Source organism: Martes martes (genome assembly GCF_963455335.1).
Source record: "Martes martes genome assembly, chromosome: 2".
NCBI lineage: Eukaryota > Metazoa > Chordata > Mammalia > Carnivora > Mustelidae > Martes > Martes martes.
In genome coordinates, this window is record NC_137889.1 from 193,274,725 (window position 1) to 193,291,634 (window position 16,910).

The 16,910-nt window shown below is 33.1% G+C and overlaps 1 protein-coding gene across 1 annotated transcript in view; it reads right to left on the reverse strand.

Annotated features, from left to right (window-relative positions):
* The window catches only part of UBA6 (ubiquitin like modifier activating enzyme 6), an 82,293-nt gene that overhangs the window by 12,759 nt on the left and 52,624 nt on the right, over nucleotides 1-16,910 (reverse strand). The window contains exons 16-27 of the mRNA XM_080796772.1: nucleotides 16,267-16,345; nucleotides 15,099-15,179; nucleotides 12,544-12,621; nucleotides 11,081-11,262; nucleotides 9,661-9,766; nucleotides 7,389-7,478; nucleotides 7,199-7,279; nucleotides 6,315-6,443; nucleotides 4,584-4,635; nucleotides 4,432-4,495; nucleotides 3,401-3,470; nucleotides 2,213-2,284 (exon numbers count right to left, since the gene is read on the reverse strand). Of these exons, the coding sequence (XP_080652898.1) occupies nucleotides 2,213-2,284; nucleotides 3,401-3,470; nucleotides 4,432-4,495; nucleotides 4,584-4,635; nucleotides 6,315-6,443; nucleotides 7,199-7,279; nucleotides 7,389-7,478; nucleotides 9,661-9,766; nucleotides 11,081-11,262; nucleotides 12,544-12,621; nucleotides 15,099-15,179; nucleotides 16,267-16,345 (1,084 nt within the window). The remainder of the gene's footprint in view (nucleotides 1-2,212; nucleotides 2,285-3,400; nucleotides 3,471-4,431; nucleotides 4,496-4,583; nucleotides 4,636-6,314; nucleotides 6,444-7,198; nucleotides 7,280-7,388; nucleotides 7,479-9,660; nucleotides 9,767-11,080; nucleotides 11,263-12,543; nucleotides 12,622-15,098; nucleotides 15,180-16,266; nucleotides 16,346-16,910) is intronic.

Sequence of the window (16,910 nt, forward strand, 5' to 3'; positions counted from 1 at the left end):
TAGAGAAAGAAGCAATTCAAGCCACAAAACACTGAAGAGCAATAAAAATTAGTAAAGTTATTCATACATGTTTCTTTGGCTTCTGTTTAGCAGTTCTGTCTACTAGGAACATATGGTAGGAAACTTTTTAAAAAAATATTTGAATATAGTTGATACACAATGTTACATTACTTTCAGGTGTACAACACAGTAATTCAATTTCTCCATAAATTATGTTATGCTCACAAGAATAGCTACCATCTGTCACCATACGATGCTAGTATAGTATCATTGACTGTATTCCCTATGCTGTCTTTTATTCCCTTGATTTATTCATTCCATAATTGGAAACTCCTTAATATAGGAATTCTGTTTACTTTTCTGTTTAATTCTTGATAAGCTACAAGTCATGAACATTTCATTCAGCACACCCATTTCACTTGTACAATACCAAACAGCTACAAATTTTCCTTTTCCCTAAAATAACAGTGCAAGTGGAAGACTGCACACACCACTTTCTGCTTGAATTTTATAGGGAGGCAATCATTATTCCATATTTCTCAATACAGCTAGAGGGTAAGGGGAACAAAAGATTATTTTATAGATGATTTTAAAGTGTATGAAAAAGGCATATAATAAGCATGTGAACAAGAAAAATACTTAGTATTTTAAAACTTTCCTATTTATCCTGCCTAAAATTTCATGTTCTATCTTTATTAATACTCCACTCCTTAACTCTTTTTCCTTCCAATATATTTGCCCAGCAAAACCCCAACCTTCGTTCTATCCAATTTTCCAGCTATTCTAAAGCAGCACCCAGACATTTAAATTCCTTTTTTTCCCCAGCCACATTTAGTATAATACATTAAGTGGATTAACATTAAGTGGATTCTCGCTGCTGTCTCAAAATTCTACTCTATCTTCTAGTAAGTAACTTTCCCATCCCTCGGAGCAATTATGTCACACATTTTTTTCCCTCTGTTCAAACTTTCTTCCTTTACCATCTCCTCCTCCTCATGTGGAGTATTTAAGCATGCTTCTTATTTCAACTAAGCAAATAATCTTTTTTTCTCTTACAATCCAATTCTAATCCCTTTCAAATCCTGTCAGGACTTTACAACATATACCAGAATCCAATCCCTTATCACAAATTACCTGTTACCTACTACTTCATTCAAACCACCACCATCTTTTGCCTATAACTGAGCTTTCCAAGCTTCCTCTCTTGTGTCCTATATAATCATTCTTTTTTTTTTTTTAATTTATTTATTTGACAGACAGAGATCACAAGTAGGCAGAAAAGCAGGCAGGGAGGGAGGAGGAAGCAGGCTCCCTGCTGAGCAGAGCCCAATGCGGGACTCGATCCCAGGACGCTGGGATCATGGCAGAGGCTTTAACCCACTGAGCCACGCAGGTGCCCCTATATAATCATTCTTAAAGCGCAACAGCGAGTCATCCTTTTATTATTACTTTATTTTTAAATTTTTAAAAAAGATTTTATTTATTTGATAGGGAGAGACACAGTGAGAGAGGGAACACAGGCAGGGGGAGTGGGAAAGTCAGAAGCAGGCTTCCCGCTGAGCAGGGAGCCCGACGGAGGGCTCGATGCCAGGACTCTGGGATCATGACCTAAGCTGAAGGCAGACGCTTAACGAATGAGCCACCCAGATGCCCCCCAGTCATCCTTTTAAATATAAGCCAGACTGCATACTCTGCTTAAAATCACTTACTGGCTTACCTCACAATAAAACATTAAGTACTTATCACAACCCCAAGTATCTCAATTATCTCACTGTCTACCACTCTTCTTGCATATTCACCCTCAGAAAAATCCTGGCCTTCCAAGTCTTTCAAGGCCTTTCGCTGAACTTGTTCCTGCCTGTGTTTCACCACATAATAGCATGGCTCACTCCATCACTTCCTTCAGACTTCTGCCCAAATGGTTTTATATCAGAGAGGCTTTCCCCTTTAGCCCAACATAAAATGACACCAGCTCCCTCACTCTTCATTTCTTTTCCTTGTTTTATTTTTAGTCCTTAGCACTATACCCAGAGTGTAATATTATATAATAGCATTTTTTTTCAATAGTCCACCTCTGGCCCAAGAGACTGTAACTTCCATAAGAACAAGACTTCTGTTGTGTTCAATGTGGGATTCTCCAGGTTTAGAATGGGACTTGATACAAGTAAAAGTTCAGTAACAATTTGCTGAGTGAATAAATTTCTAAACATACCTTGTTAGAAGGTTTGAATTCTTGAATCTTTACTTCAGAAAGAATATTCAAGAGGGCATCTGCTGATAAGTCCTGTTTTTTTTAAAGAGTAATTTTATGAACAAACATTTTTTAAAATTCTGAATTCTAATGCTAAATCCTAAAAAGGTCATTTATCATACTAAACTATTTGGATGATTTATCATCAGACTATTTAGACCACATCCACTTGTGACATTAACCCTTATTCTATAAAATACCATTCATAAAGGGTGGGAGGCAGGGGTGGTGTATATGAAAAATTACTTACTAGTCAACAAACCTGAAATCTTAGTTCTTCCCATAGATTTCTAAAAAAGTAGTTTAAGGGCTGGTTGTATCAGACTGAGTGCTCTGTGATCAGGGACTATTTTGTCATTGTTTTACAAAGTTCCCTGAACAAAGTTACACTCAATAAATAAAATACGTAAGTAAATGGAATTCGTACCTTTGGAAGCAGAAAAATATTTAAATGGCTCAAGATGAACCTAGATGAATTCAAGGCTATCAGATCTATATTCATTATTAAGCTGCTTAGGAAAAACTGAGACATACTGCTTTTGAAGTCACCTACACTCATCACAAAATTGCCACGAATATTTTTATTCTTTAAAACAAAAAGAATACCAGACTGAATGGCACTATTTTAACCAGACATTTATGGTATATTTTATCATTAACTCCAAAAAGGATTAATTTACAGTAGGCATTTTTATCTGGGTCCAAAACTGCCAGTGTTAATTATGGCTCTGGTTCTTATATCCCCATTCAGCCTATCTAAAAGGATAGCAATTAATTTGGCTCTATTTTGTATCTGTAAGAAAAAAATCATGAATGCAGGTCTGCCTCTCAATTAAAACTGTATGAGACTGTTTAGATGCTAGTCGATAAGGATGATGTCTAAGGAAATAGGTAGGATAAGGATTAAGAAATGTCAATATGGGATAGCACTTTAAATTTCTTGAAATCTGAAGATAATAAGTTATTATCACAAATAAATCAAAGAAATGTTAACAAAGAGAATCTCTAAGGAATATTAAAAAATTATTATGAAATCCTTCACATTCCGTTTTTGGAATTATGATTCTTGTAACATAAAAACATATTTTGATGATGTAATTAGCTGGTAGGTCATTGAATTTTTATCCTAGAGCTTTAAGGTTATCTTACCTCTTCTGTAAATGGAATGCAATAGACTGCAGCAAATAGTTTTGCAGCATTCAGAAGAAAACTGTAGTGCCTTTTGAAATTAAAAAGTAAGGCAAAGTGTGAATGCACAGTTTCAAAGATGTTTAATTCACCAAAAACTACAGCCTTTAAAATGTTTAAGAAAAGTAATTACAGAACTTTTGTTACAGGAATATTTAAAAGTTAGGCAATGAACTTCTGGCTTAGACAAATTATAGAATCTGTAAGAAACATTAGGTATTTATCCTTCTAAGTACAGATATTCAGGAAATGATCGTGACTGCTTGGGGAGAGGAGTGGCAAAAAGGAGAAAAATTAGACTAGTGAAAGAAAATTCATTTTAATTCATAAAAAAATTAGAAATTTGGTTTTAAAAAACATATATTAGGTTCAAATTAAGCAAATGAAGTTTGTTTAAAAACACAAGTAAGGTAAGCTTTACAGAAGCAGTCAGGATAAGGTGACCGGAAGCCTAACATAAACATCACATAAGAAAACTAAATGGGAGTTATTTATTGATAGGAAGGATAGTGTTTAACTGGAATACATACATATAAGTATGGGTGTGTGTGTGTGTGTATAAAAATGTCTGTCTAAACATTAACTACTTTGAAAATTAATTTGAGATAATTTAGGGAGACATTTAGTAGTAATAATATTTCCCCCCATTTAACTAAAGTTTCTTAAATACTGGCTTCATTTAATAGGAAAACATTTGTTGTCATTTTGGTTTTTGCTTATGGATAAAGTCAGAGAGGTAACACTTTGGCTTCATTTAAGATAAAAATAATGAAGTTATTTTACCATTTAAACAAACAGATTCATGTATGTGTGGGGAGGAGGACTGTGGCTGGCTTTGTTGGCCAGACTAATATACTAACTCTTAAGAGTAACAGGGATGCAATAATCTAACATTGTCAGAGCCTGAGGTTTTCACCCTGCAATGTAAACCGATAAGACAGTTAAGAAATTTACAATAAAGGAGGCATATAAAACTAGACAGAAATACTTACAAAGGCTCATTTAAATCAAATTTTATTGGAGAAGGGGGCCTCTTTGGTGATTGCCAAAACAAACCTAACAAAAGATACAGATATTATTTTCATTATAGGGACCTACTAATAAATTATATTAAACATTCTTCTCAACACTTGGTCACACTTACTGCCATCTTTTAATCGTGTGTCTAGAGGAAAACAGTGAAGAAGCTGAAGAGCCTAAAGAAAAAACAATTAATTATAAAAATCACTACTTAGTATTAGCTGAGGTAAAAAAAAAATCAAAATGCATAAAAAGATACACATACAGTGAAGCCTCTAGCTACCTTTGTACTCTCTCTATCCATTTTCCTGTTATCACCACCCCTCCATATGTGGAATAACCTCTACTGTTATTTTTTATTTTTTTAATTTTTTTTTTAAGATTTTATTTATTTGCCAGAGAGAGAGAGAGAGAGTACACACAAGCAGGCAGAGAGGCAGGCAGAGGCAGAGGGAGAAGCAGGCTCCCCGCCAAGCAAGGAGCCTGATGTGGGACTCGATCCCAGGACTCTGGGTTCATGACCCGAGCCAAAGGCAGCGGCTTAACCAACCGAGCCACCCAGGCGTCCCACTACTGTTATTTTTTAATCAACACTTAATGTTGTTTCTTTTCTTTGTATCTACAGCAAAATGAATATACATTATTTTATCAATTTTTACACAAATAGTGGCATATCTTACATACCATTCTGCTCCTTTCAATGAGTTAATTTAAAACAAACATGAAACCAGTAAAAATATACCATACTCTGTATTTTGAAATGATAAATATTTGAGATTCGCTTCCAAACCATCCGGGGAGGGTATATTGGGGAGGATATATAGATGAAACAAGATTATCAACAAGATGATAAATGTTAAACCTGGGCGACAGATTTGTGAAAATTATGTGGGGGTTCATTATCCTATTTTTTCCACCTCCTATAGTTGAATTTTTCCATAATCAAAAGCTTAAAAAAAAGTACAAATGGTAAGGACTAAAAAGAGTTCTTTAGATTTTGAAACAAGGGCTCATTGATAATTACGGTAAAAATAATTTGAATAGGAGTGAAGAAAGAAGACGCATTTACTGGGTGAGGAAGTAGCAATAGTAAATATAAGACCACTTTTCTAAGCAGCAGAGACAAGAAGGAAGTGAAAAGCAAGGATAAGTATAATCAAAAGACTTTTTAAAAAAGATGAACTTACTTTATATTCCAATAGGTAAGAGCCTAAAGAGAGGGGGAGACTCAAGAGAGAGTGGAGAACACATTCTAGCGACTGTCAGTAATGGGAGATAAGAGTAACAGCTAATATTTAGTGAGCACTTATGGGCTAGGTTCTGCTCAAAATGCTGTGCATGTATTATTCACTTATTTGATCCTTACACTACCTTATGAATTACGTACCAATTTATTATCCCCATTTTACAAATGAGGAAACAGACACAAAACAGACATAAAATGTGATTTTGGGTATCGGTGGGCAAGGCAAAATCCAACAAAATTTCTTATTCAACATCTCTGTTTTCTCAGTCTCTTGCTTTATTCTGAACAACAAACTTCTTTTAGATTACTGATGAAATGTATTCCTTATTCTCCAGAGGGAAGCCCTATCTGAAACCCAATTTTGCACAAAGACAGACAAGGATCAAGTAAATGTACGACTGACAAACCAATGGGTGGAGATTATTAAGTGCATTCTTTTTACATTCAAAGAGAAATCAGTGGTGTGCCCTGCACTTGTTTAACTTACTACTTATTTCTGAAAAGATTCCCAAAAGAAAGAACAGATGTTTGGTCCAATGACATTAATTTGGTAGCCATTAAATGTGCCAAGGTCATATCTCTACCTAATGTTTTATAATGCACACTTACCTTATGGTTAAAATATTTTTCAAACTTTAATCTTGCTAATTCTACACACTGGGACCAATTTCTAGGTCTTCTGCTAAGTAACTTAATAACTTGAAAACAGCCTTCTAAACTGTGTCCAGTTTGTATCTTCTAGAATATGAGAAAAAAGAAACCCAAATAAATATATTTCCAAATAAACAAAGAACACCCACCTACCACCCACATCATTCCCAGGAAGTATAAGCCAAAGTTTGAAGTGCCAGCTCATGTGACCGAAGATTTTAATTTTTTCACCATGAGCTCCTTGTCCCTGCCTTTTTCTTTTCCCTCTTTCTTTCCTTTGTTTTTGGGAGGGAGAATGGGAAAAGACAGCACATGAAATTTCAATGGTAGTTTCTTATCTGACAAGTTAGCCTCTTGTCTTGCTGGCTGTAAGTTGTTAGTACTACAGATGTACTTAATATAAGAAGTGCTTATGAATAACATTTTATACTAAAAGTCAACCTGTTTAGTACAGGAATAAAGAAAAGTAAGAAAACATCTTTAAAGTTGTCCTCAAGTCTCAGAGATTACTGTCCACTCATGAAATTTTCATTGGAACTCACCTCAGTGTTTTTCCAAAGAGTTTAACAAGCTACTTATTATTTTATTATTATGTTATCTTTCTTAGGTTGAATCATGTGAATTTCTTTTCTGTGGATCAAACATGGTCAAATATTGGCAATTCTACAAACTAAAAAGGGGGTCATTTCCGACTTGCTAATTTGATTCCTCATGGACTTACTATGTACAATAATGATGCTATACTTTCTTTAAAGAGGTAAAATAAACTCTTTATAGGCAATTTGCAAATAAGATTACACTGACACAGTATTGGGATTATATTAAAATGTATTGATTTTTACCTGTAAGACTTCTTCTGCTGATGGATAAGTTTGCCAAAATTTGTTAAACAAGGAAGGCTTGTGGGAAAAGGAACTTTCAAACTATAAAGGAAAAAAAAAAGAAAAAAAAGTTACAAATAGAAGTCTGATTAAAAATTGGAAATACCTTCTTTTCGACTTCAAATAAAAACGAAATAAAGATCTTTATTACCTTATCTCTTGCCCACTGTATAGTATGTTCAATAGCAGCTGGAAAGGATTTTAGAGTACAAAATGGTATTTCCTCTTCTGGGGGATCCCGCTAATTTATAAAATATGACAACAGACAGTTAAGAAAAGCAATGGCAATTTTTCATTGATTGAATTTACTTGAGTATTTTAATAAGACCATTGAAAAATAAAATGAATTAATGAAATGAATCTAACATTTTTATATCTTCTTTCTCCTAGGCAAATAAGAGGAAAAATGAATTCTTGAGACACTTAACCCATTTGCTAACAGCAATGTAACAAAAATCATGAATTTTATATGACTTCTTATCTGTGCACTTATTTGGTACCATGTGGTACTAATAGCAGGCTCCCATATATATTTCTCCAAGAATCAAGGTGACATTGAAAACTTTGCAATTCCCTACTTTGAAAAGTAATTTAAGAATTCCCCAAACAGTTCTCAGCATACCATGAGTTTCTTTCTCCATGGAGAAAAAAATTTAGCAACAGGGATCATATGTCCTTGATGCTTGGTGTAAGTCCCTTACAGATCGTGTAAATAAACAACAAATAAAAAAGAATGAAATCTTGCCATTGCAATGACATGGATGGAGCTAGAGAATATTATGCTAAGTGAAATAAGTCAGAGAAAGACAAATACCGTATGATTTCACTCATACGTGGAATTTAAGAAATGAAACAAAGAGGAAAAAAAGAGAGGCAAACCAAGAAACAGACTCAATCGTAGAGAACAAACTGATGGGATACCAGAGAGGATGGAGGGCAGAGACGGGTTTAATAGGTGTTGGGGATTAAGCAGTGCACTTGGATGAGTGCAGGATGTTGTAGAAAGTGCTGAATCACTATACTGTATATCTGAAACTAATATTACACTGTATATTAACTAACTGGAATTTAAATAAAAACTTAAAAAAAAACCCCAAAATTAAAAAAAAAGAACTTTCAAAAGATAAAATAAACAGCAAATATCTATGTTTCTCATGTAAAAAAAATCACTAAAAAGACCCATTTTATTTTCTTTTTAAAAAAATTTTATTTTTTATTGACATATATTACTAGCCCCAGGGGTACAGGTCTGTAATCGCCAGGTTTACATACTTCACGGCACTCACCATAGCACATACCCTCCCCAATGTCCATAACTCAACCACCCTCTCCCTCTCCCCTTCCCTCTAGCAACCCTCAGTTTGTTCTGTGAGATTAAGAGTCTCTTATGGTTCATCTCCCTCCTGATCCCATCTTGTTTCATTTTTTCCTTCCCTACTCCCCAAACCCCCCACATTGCCTCTCAAATTCTTCATATCAGGAAAAAGACCCATTTTCTATTATAGGGTACATTTGGCTCAGGCTTATTGATTTAACAAATCTAAAATGACTCACTATATCTCTTTTTACTTAGAGATTTATATTTCAGTTTGTTCACATGAAATACCATAAAATATTTCATAAACCAAAGAGGGAAGCCAGAAGAGAATTCCATTTTTTCTGAGTATAAAGTCAGCTAGGAAAAGGTCTGGAAAAAATGTGGTAAAACGACAGAATCAAGCATTCCCTATTTTGAAAATCATCTAATATGATCTCAGCGTATCATGATTTTCTCTAACTTCCTTCAAATTAAACTTATAAATTTTGTCTACTATAATGTTTTTACTATATAAACTTCTGATTTCATGAGAATTAATGGGAAAACAACTTTTAAATATTTAAAAATTTTACTAAAGCAAACATAACTATTAAAGTGATATTTACACTTGTAAACGAAAAAATACTCTTTCCATTTTACAACTTGGATTGGTCTTTTTTAAAATCCTAGCGCCTACAATTATTTCCTAGGCCAGGGTTTTTCAACTTTGACAGTGTATCAAAATCACTTGTGGAGGTTAAAAAAAATTACATCTATATGTTTGACATATACATAGATAGCTTGATTCTGCCCATGGATCAACTTAGTTTTCAGTAAGATTTTGGGTGGGTCAGTTCAAATGTTGTTAGAAAATCAATTAACCACCTCTGAGAAATGAATAGTAAACACAAGAATAAGACTGCAAAAAGGCTATAAACAAAATTTTGATGACTTAACCTCTTTAAAAAAATGCATATGTACATATATATGCAAATTACTGACAGACTGACGAACAGATTAGGAAAGCTAAATCAAATCTGCTGACTAATGAAGAGAAAAAATGAGATAGAAAAATTATGAGATATAAAGAAGAGAGACATTTATTTAAAAATGTCAGTTCACTTACATGACTATTATAGGATTCAGTTAAATGAGGTACAATAACTTCAGTGTGTCCCTTAGTGCCCATTGTTCCAGAATCCAAGAGGGGTCGTAGATTTGCTAAGCAACGGCTATTTGAAAAGGTAACATTTAAGTGAGCAATAACAATGTAAGCAGGGGACATCTTACCACCTTCTGTTAATCATTTCACACAGTGATCACTTTTTGAATGTAATATCAGGAAATAAATACATTACCTCCAAATAATGCACTTATCATTTCTGTCCCCCTCCTCCCACAAATTTTGTTGCTCAACCTATTAATTTTTGTCCTTTTCTTCTTCTATTACTACTACTACTACTACTAGATTTTGGGCTTCAACTTTCTTTTACTCTATGTTAACTCTTAACTAATGTACTGACCCTTCTTGTCTTGCTTTCTATTTCTTCTTTGGTTATTTTCTGACTACAAGTTCTGTCCTACTGTATCTTCTCAATGTTCTCTTTACCTCAAACAATATTAACATTCTTTCTTAATACTTACAATACCTATATTCTATATACTTTAATTTCTTAAACTTTTAATTCTTCCTTCCTCTGCCCAAGATAACAAACTTTCAACTTACACTCTCCACTGGCAAATTTTTCTGTTAAATCTGCTCGTCATAAAAAGATGTAAGAAAAATTATGTAAGACGTACACATTATAGTCACTCACTCATCTACTTATTTAACAACTATTTACTGAATGACATATGTTGGGCACTGAGGATACAGTGATGGGAAAAAAAATGGTCCCCAAAGAAATGAATTAGGGAGAAAACAAATTTTAATTAAATAAGTGCATCAAAAAATTAAGCACTATAATGGAAAAAACAGAGTGCTGTGAAAGACTGCCATAGGAGGATCTAAAGAATTTAGTATATGTGCTGCCGAAGCGAACACTACAGAATTTAGTGGTTAACAAAAGTCTGTTTGAATAAAGATATTTAGGATGAAACTGGAAGGCTGGAAGGAAAAAAAAAAGAAAACAAAAAAACCAAACCAGGTAGATTTGGGGTCGGGACTTTTAGAACAAGATAAGCATTATTTCCTGAGTCTGAAGGAGCGTATGTAGAAGTGTCTGAGGTAAGAAAGTGCTGGATGCCTTATAAGAACTGAAAGAAGGAATGTATAGGGGGGATGAGGGGAGCCAGTGAAGACAGGTAAATTTTAAGCTAGAGTGGTAGATGGATGGCAGACACTCTATGAAAAACATTTAGGCCATGTTAACACTTATGAATTTTATCCTAGGTATAATGGGAAATCATAAAAAGGATTTGGGCTTGATTACTATAAAAGAAACACAAAGAATGATCAGAAAAATAGGTAACTTTTCAATAAACAGGTGTGGAAAGAGCGAAAACAGAAGAAAAAATTTTTATGAACCTGAATTTCAAGAACTTACCTGTCTACGTATCTCCTGGCTTCCACATTATCTAGTGCTGTAATAATTATATCTTGTTTAGCATAGAACTCATCATTGTAAATAGCCTCAGTGGCTGGACATACTTTGTTCAAGTGTGCATCTATCTTTAATTGAGGATTTATTTTCAGGGTTGCATCAGCAGCAGTATAGCTTTTAGGTTTCTAAACAAGTAACAAATCAGAACAGAAGAAATAAATGTTAAGCAGAAAAGCCAGGCCATCACTGAACTTACACATTTTTCATATGAGAGTAATGAGATCAGCTTTCATCTTTAGTTTGTGGAAATTACATTCACCATGGTCACATTACATTTAATAACCCATGTTAGTCTGAATAATTAACACATTATTAATGGAAACCTAAACAACCTCTATTTTAGCTATGTGCTTTAGGTTTCTTAAAATATCAGTTATTAAAAGTACATTTTTCCTAAGACTGAGATTTGAACCTGGTAAGTGCCTAGAAAAAAATAAGAACATATTCAGTTAATTAGCAAGCCTAACTGCAGAAAATGAGCTCTAAGAGGTATGGGAAGTTAACACTTTGGTACTGAAATCTTATAAATATATTACTATTTCTGATGGAAATATTTAAAAAACTATTATATATGTTTCAGTTTCATAAGAGTTCCCCTGACACGTTTTTACTTCTCTGTGCTCTTAAGTATACAAATTGTAAGCTTTGTCAGAACTCAGTAAAATAAATAGGACTTAAAAGTTCTATAAGTAAAATGCAGAGTGAATGAATTGTGTGACATACATTTTGATTCCTGACAGACGCTGTTAATTTTTTTTTTTGTATTTGGATAGGTGAGGCAATTATGCCACCTGCTTTTTTGTTAATTACATTCCCTAGTTGACCAAGATTATCAACGGGTTGTTGAAAAATAAATTGCAAAAACATTTTTAAAGTGAAAGCAAGTATGTTTCACTGACTAAAATGCTTCTTTTCCTAAATATTTTGAATTCTATAAAAAGACTGAAAACCGGCATTATTTTACAATAAAGAGGATGTTAAATAGTCAGTAAGATCAAAGAGCAAAAAAATTCTAAGTGCTAAATTTTACCTATTTTGTAATAAAGACTCCAAAAAAGACACTGTTAAATGTGTGAGCTATTAAAACTTTAAATTAGGAAATCTGTACCCTTCATTTCTAAAATTAAATATGTAGATACATCTTGATTATATAATGAAAGAAATACTTCCCATGATTCACAACTTAGATTTTTTATCCAAAATCAATATAAAACCAATTTTTACATTAAAAAATAATTTTATATTTGTCGCAAATGTCATTCCCAATGTTTGACAGTTTGAGAGAGTCTAATAATACAAAAACACCTTATGCTTGCTCAAGCACCATTTTCTATTTATAAAAAGGAAACCCTCTTTTTTGTATAACACAACAGATGTCTTAACTTTGAAACAGAGTAGCAACAAACCTGTATGTGGTGAGGTCGAAATAGGAATTGTCTATTCAAGTTGGATTTTTCTATCAGGTCAGGATCTGTAACTGTAACCTAATGTCAAGAATAGAAAAAAGCTAACATTAGGTAAGAGAAAAATTTACATCTATTTTGCTTTTCTCAGAAAGACTAAAATAATTCCCACAAGTTATTCTAAATTATTTTAGCAGATAGAAGTTATAATACAAATATTCCAATGGTTACCAATACTAATATTTTTATACTATGTTTATCTATAATTAATGCTTAGCATGGGAACATGTCAAACAAAACTGCTAAAACTGATGACAATTCGTGTTCAAAACTTTTTTCTAATTATTCATAACATAGAGGCTAAAACGTCACCACATTTTAGAAACGTGTGATGGACTAGCCATAAAGGAGTTAGCTCTTCTTTCTAAACATATTTACTTTCAATTGCAACAAATTTGGAAAGAATGTCTGCATGTTTCAATTTGAAAGAACTCTCGCTACATCAGAGGTCTACAAACTACAATGTAGGCGGCCTGCCTTTTTTTGTAAATAAATTTTGTTGGAACACTGTCATGCCATTTGTTTTAAGTACTGTCTATGGCTATTTTCATGTGGTAATGGGACAGCGGACTTGTTGTGACAGAGATCGCTGGTTCACAAGTCTAGAAAAGCTGCAATCTGGTCCCTTAAGAAGAAGTTTGCAGACATTCTAAGGGATGCAAAATGAAAATAAACAGATCCAAGATAAATAAAAAGTTTATTTTAAAGTTTGTTTGATCTACTATTTGTAGCACTCCTGTACTCTAGTTCTTCTATTTTCATTAACTTATTATTCTTCCAGGTGGTACTTTTTTTCTCATGGATTGTCATTTTTTATTGTGAATTGTCTTGAATGGGTGTTAATTTCTTCGCATAATTCTATGCACTTTCGGTGTTTATTTATCACCACAATGCAGTTCCACATTTGTTATTGTCAGCGCTCTGGAGATTTCAATGGTCTTAATTGTTATATTCATCTCTCTCCTTGAAGTTTTTATAAGATATAATTTTGGATTTTACACACCAGTATGGTACATACTCTTCATTAACAGTTTCTCATGAGCTACTTCCTTTTCTATTTAATGTTTTGGACATATATGCATATACACTTGTGAATAACCACAGCTTTTAACTCAGAAATTAATTTCTCTCTTGGTTCCTGGAACCTGGGGATCTCTCCTTCCTTCTTCCCAGTTAGTCGGGCTTCACTTGTAAACACTATAAAAGAGAGTAATTTATATGGCAAGTCTATGTATTTGCAGGATAGAAATCTGTGCACATTAACTTGCTGTGCTTTGTCATCTGAAATCAGTAGAATTATTTACTATAGTACCTTTATATGCTGATACGCATTATGAATTTCCAAGGAGTTAAGATATTCAGGTGATTCCCAAACTTAGGTAACCAAAATTTCTTAATTTCTTTCTTTTTTTTTTCTTTCTTTCTTTCTTTCTTTTTTTTTTTTTTAAATTAGAAATACCTTTTAAAACCACTAGAACTAATAGTGGCTTGTGAAACACAATTTAGGAAATGCTAAGCAGGAAAAATACGTATGTAAGAGTATCAGTCTATAACTGTGATAATAAGTTTTTAAGTGGAATATGAAGATAATGTTAATATAACTATAAACTGTGAACTAGCATATAAATTTTAGTCATTTCATTACTATTAATCACTATGATAAATCTATGAAATTACTACTCTTGGAAGCTAGTTTATACATCAAAGGCAAAACAAATTAGTGAAATATATTCTTATTTAAATATATGACATGGCTTCCCAATTAACTCACATTTATCATTTTAAGAATTTAAACTACACCAAAGTTTTTATTATTCCCTTTTCTTTTGATAATCACTAATTGAAACTTTATCTGAGAACTCTGCCACTTTCTAATGTTAGCTGCTTCCATCTTTAAGATTTATTTAATAATTCATAAGGAATCTTTTTTTTTTTTTTTTTTAAAGATTTATTTATTTATTTATTTGACACGGAGAGGGGGAGAGAGAGAGAGAGAGAGAGAGAGATCACAAGTAGGCAGAGAGGCAGGCAGAGAGAGGGGGAAGCAGGCTCCCTGCTGAGCAGAGAGCCCGATGCGGGGCTCGATCCCAGGACCCTGGGATCATGACCTGAGCCGAAGGCAGAGGCTTTAACCCACTGAGCCACCCAGGCGCCCCAATTCGTAAGGAATCTTAATAGAAATAACAATTCTAATGTGCTTTACAGTTTACAAACCCATTTCAAAAGAATTTGAACTTCATAATTACATTATGAGGTAGAAAGTAGAGATATCAGTTTCATAGTATTAGAAAAAGAAACTGAGGAACAGAGAATTAAAAAGTATTTTGCCACAAGATCATGTAACTTTCAAAAAGTTGTCAGAATAGAATCAGAATCTTCCAATTTCTAGCATAATTCTCTCCTCAAAAATTAGTATTTCAGATCTATGCAGTCAAATATAGTACAAAAGCGAGCAGCAACAGAAATATAAACTTAATTCTCAAGGATTTATATCTTACCATTCCTTTTTCTTTGCCTGTACCAACACCAAGTAAAGCAAAGTTTTTTAACATTTCACAGCCTATGGCTCCACATCCCACCTACAGAGGAGAAAAATATCAGATTAAATACAATTAAGAAGACTTACTACAAAGAAATTTCATCTTAACTTTCTTCAAATGCCAATTTTTAATATATACATATGATTTCTAAAATAATTTGAACATTTGTGATTCACTTTAGAGTACACAACTAGTTTATTATACTATTTTAACTGTTTCAGTTAAAGGAAAAAAATGTATAAATCAAGTAGGGAAAAGCTTAATATTTACAATTCCTTTAAACAGAAGATATTTTACTATTCCAATAAAAGCAAACAATTGAGCTAATTATTTGTATGAAATAGAAAAAAACACAAAACATCAGTGCAACATTTTGATGAAAAAGATTCCTTGTTTATAGATAATCTTCAAAATTCATTTGATGAAGTTACCTACTCTAAGACTTTCCATAGCTCAGCAATAGCTATTAATACTCAAAACATTATTTAAAAAACAATTACTACAAAATCAGCAGTATTTTCACAACCGGTTGTAATAATAAAAACAACCCCATTAATGGCAGGAAAAGGAATTTTATGGTACTGGGGAGAGATACCCTGCCAAAGCACTAATTAAGATTTAAGAAAGACAGATTCTACCTATATCTTCCTTGATTCGTTAAGAAAAAATTTAAATGGTGGAGGAAAAACACCATCCCAGATCTAATTTTTAATGTATTTCTAGAAAATCATTTAATTTTCAAAACTTATCATACTCATATTTTAATTCTGAATGTATTAATTCTTTATACTAGGGGTTGGCAAACTTTTTTTTGGTAAAGGATCAGATAGTAAATATTTTTTGTTTCGTAGGCCATATGGTCTCTTTCGCAACTACTCACCTCTGCTATTATAGCATGAAAGAAGCCACACACAATACATAAATGAATCATGTTCCAAATGAAACTTTATTTACAAAAACAGGCAGCAGAATGGATTTGGCTTATCTTAAACTTGTACTGAATGTCTATTCTGTCAGGAATTGTAGGAATTGTCACTTAGACTCAAATTTGCTTTAATAAATGAATTTGAGGATACACAATAGCAGTTTGGTTGTACTGTTTATTCTCATCATTATTTATACTTACTAAAAAGATATTCAACTTTTGTAGCTTCTGACACAAAGTGTCTCCAATGCAAGCTCGTAAGGCATCATATCTATCTCCTCTGAGGAAAATAACATATACCAAAAACCAGAAAGGCATAAAAACATTATTAAGTTTAGTTTCACCAACTTAATGTTAATACCAACTTAATGTTGTACTTTAAATAGAATACTCTGAACTTCCTCCAATCTAAAAGGAAATTATCTTATTTGAAAGACAAAAACCCTATTAAGAAATCAGTTTTTCTTTCTCCATTTAATATCCTATATCCAAATGACTTAAGTAAAGGTGACTTCAGTTTATCTAGAAAAGACAATTTTCTAAAGTAGGGATTTTTTTTTTTTTTTTTAAAAAGAGAGTGCACGCACACACAAATGGAGGGGGATGGAGAGAGGGAGAGAGAGAATCTTAAGCAGGCTCCACACCCAGCACAGAGACTGAATCCAGGCTGGACCTCATGATCTTGAGATCAAGTAAGGGAGAATTTTTTTTTTTTTTAAGATTTATTTATTTATTTGAGAGAGGGAGAGACGGAGTATGAACAGGAGTGTTTAAGGGAGAGAGAATCTCAAGCAGACTCCACACTGAATGTGGACCTGATGTGGGGCTTGATCTCACAACCCTAA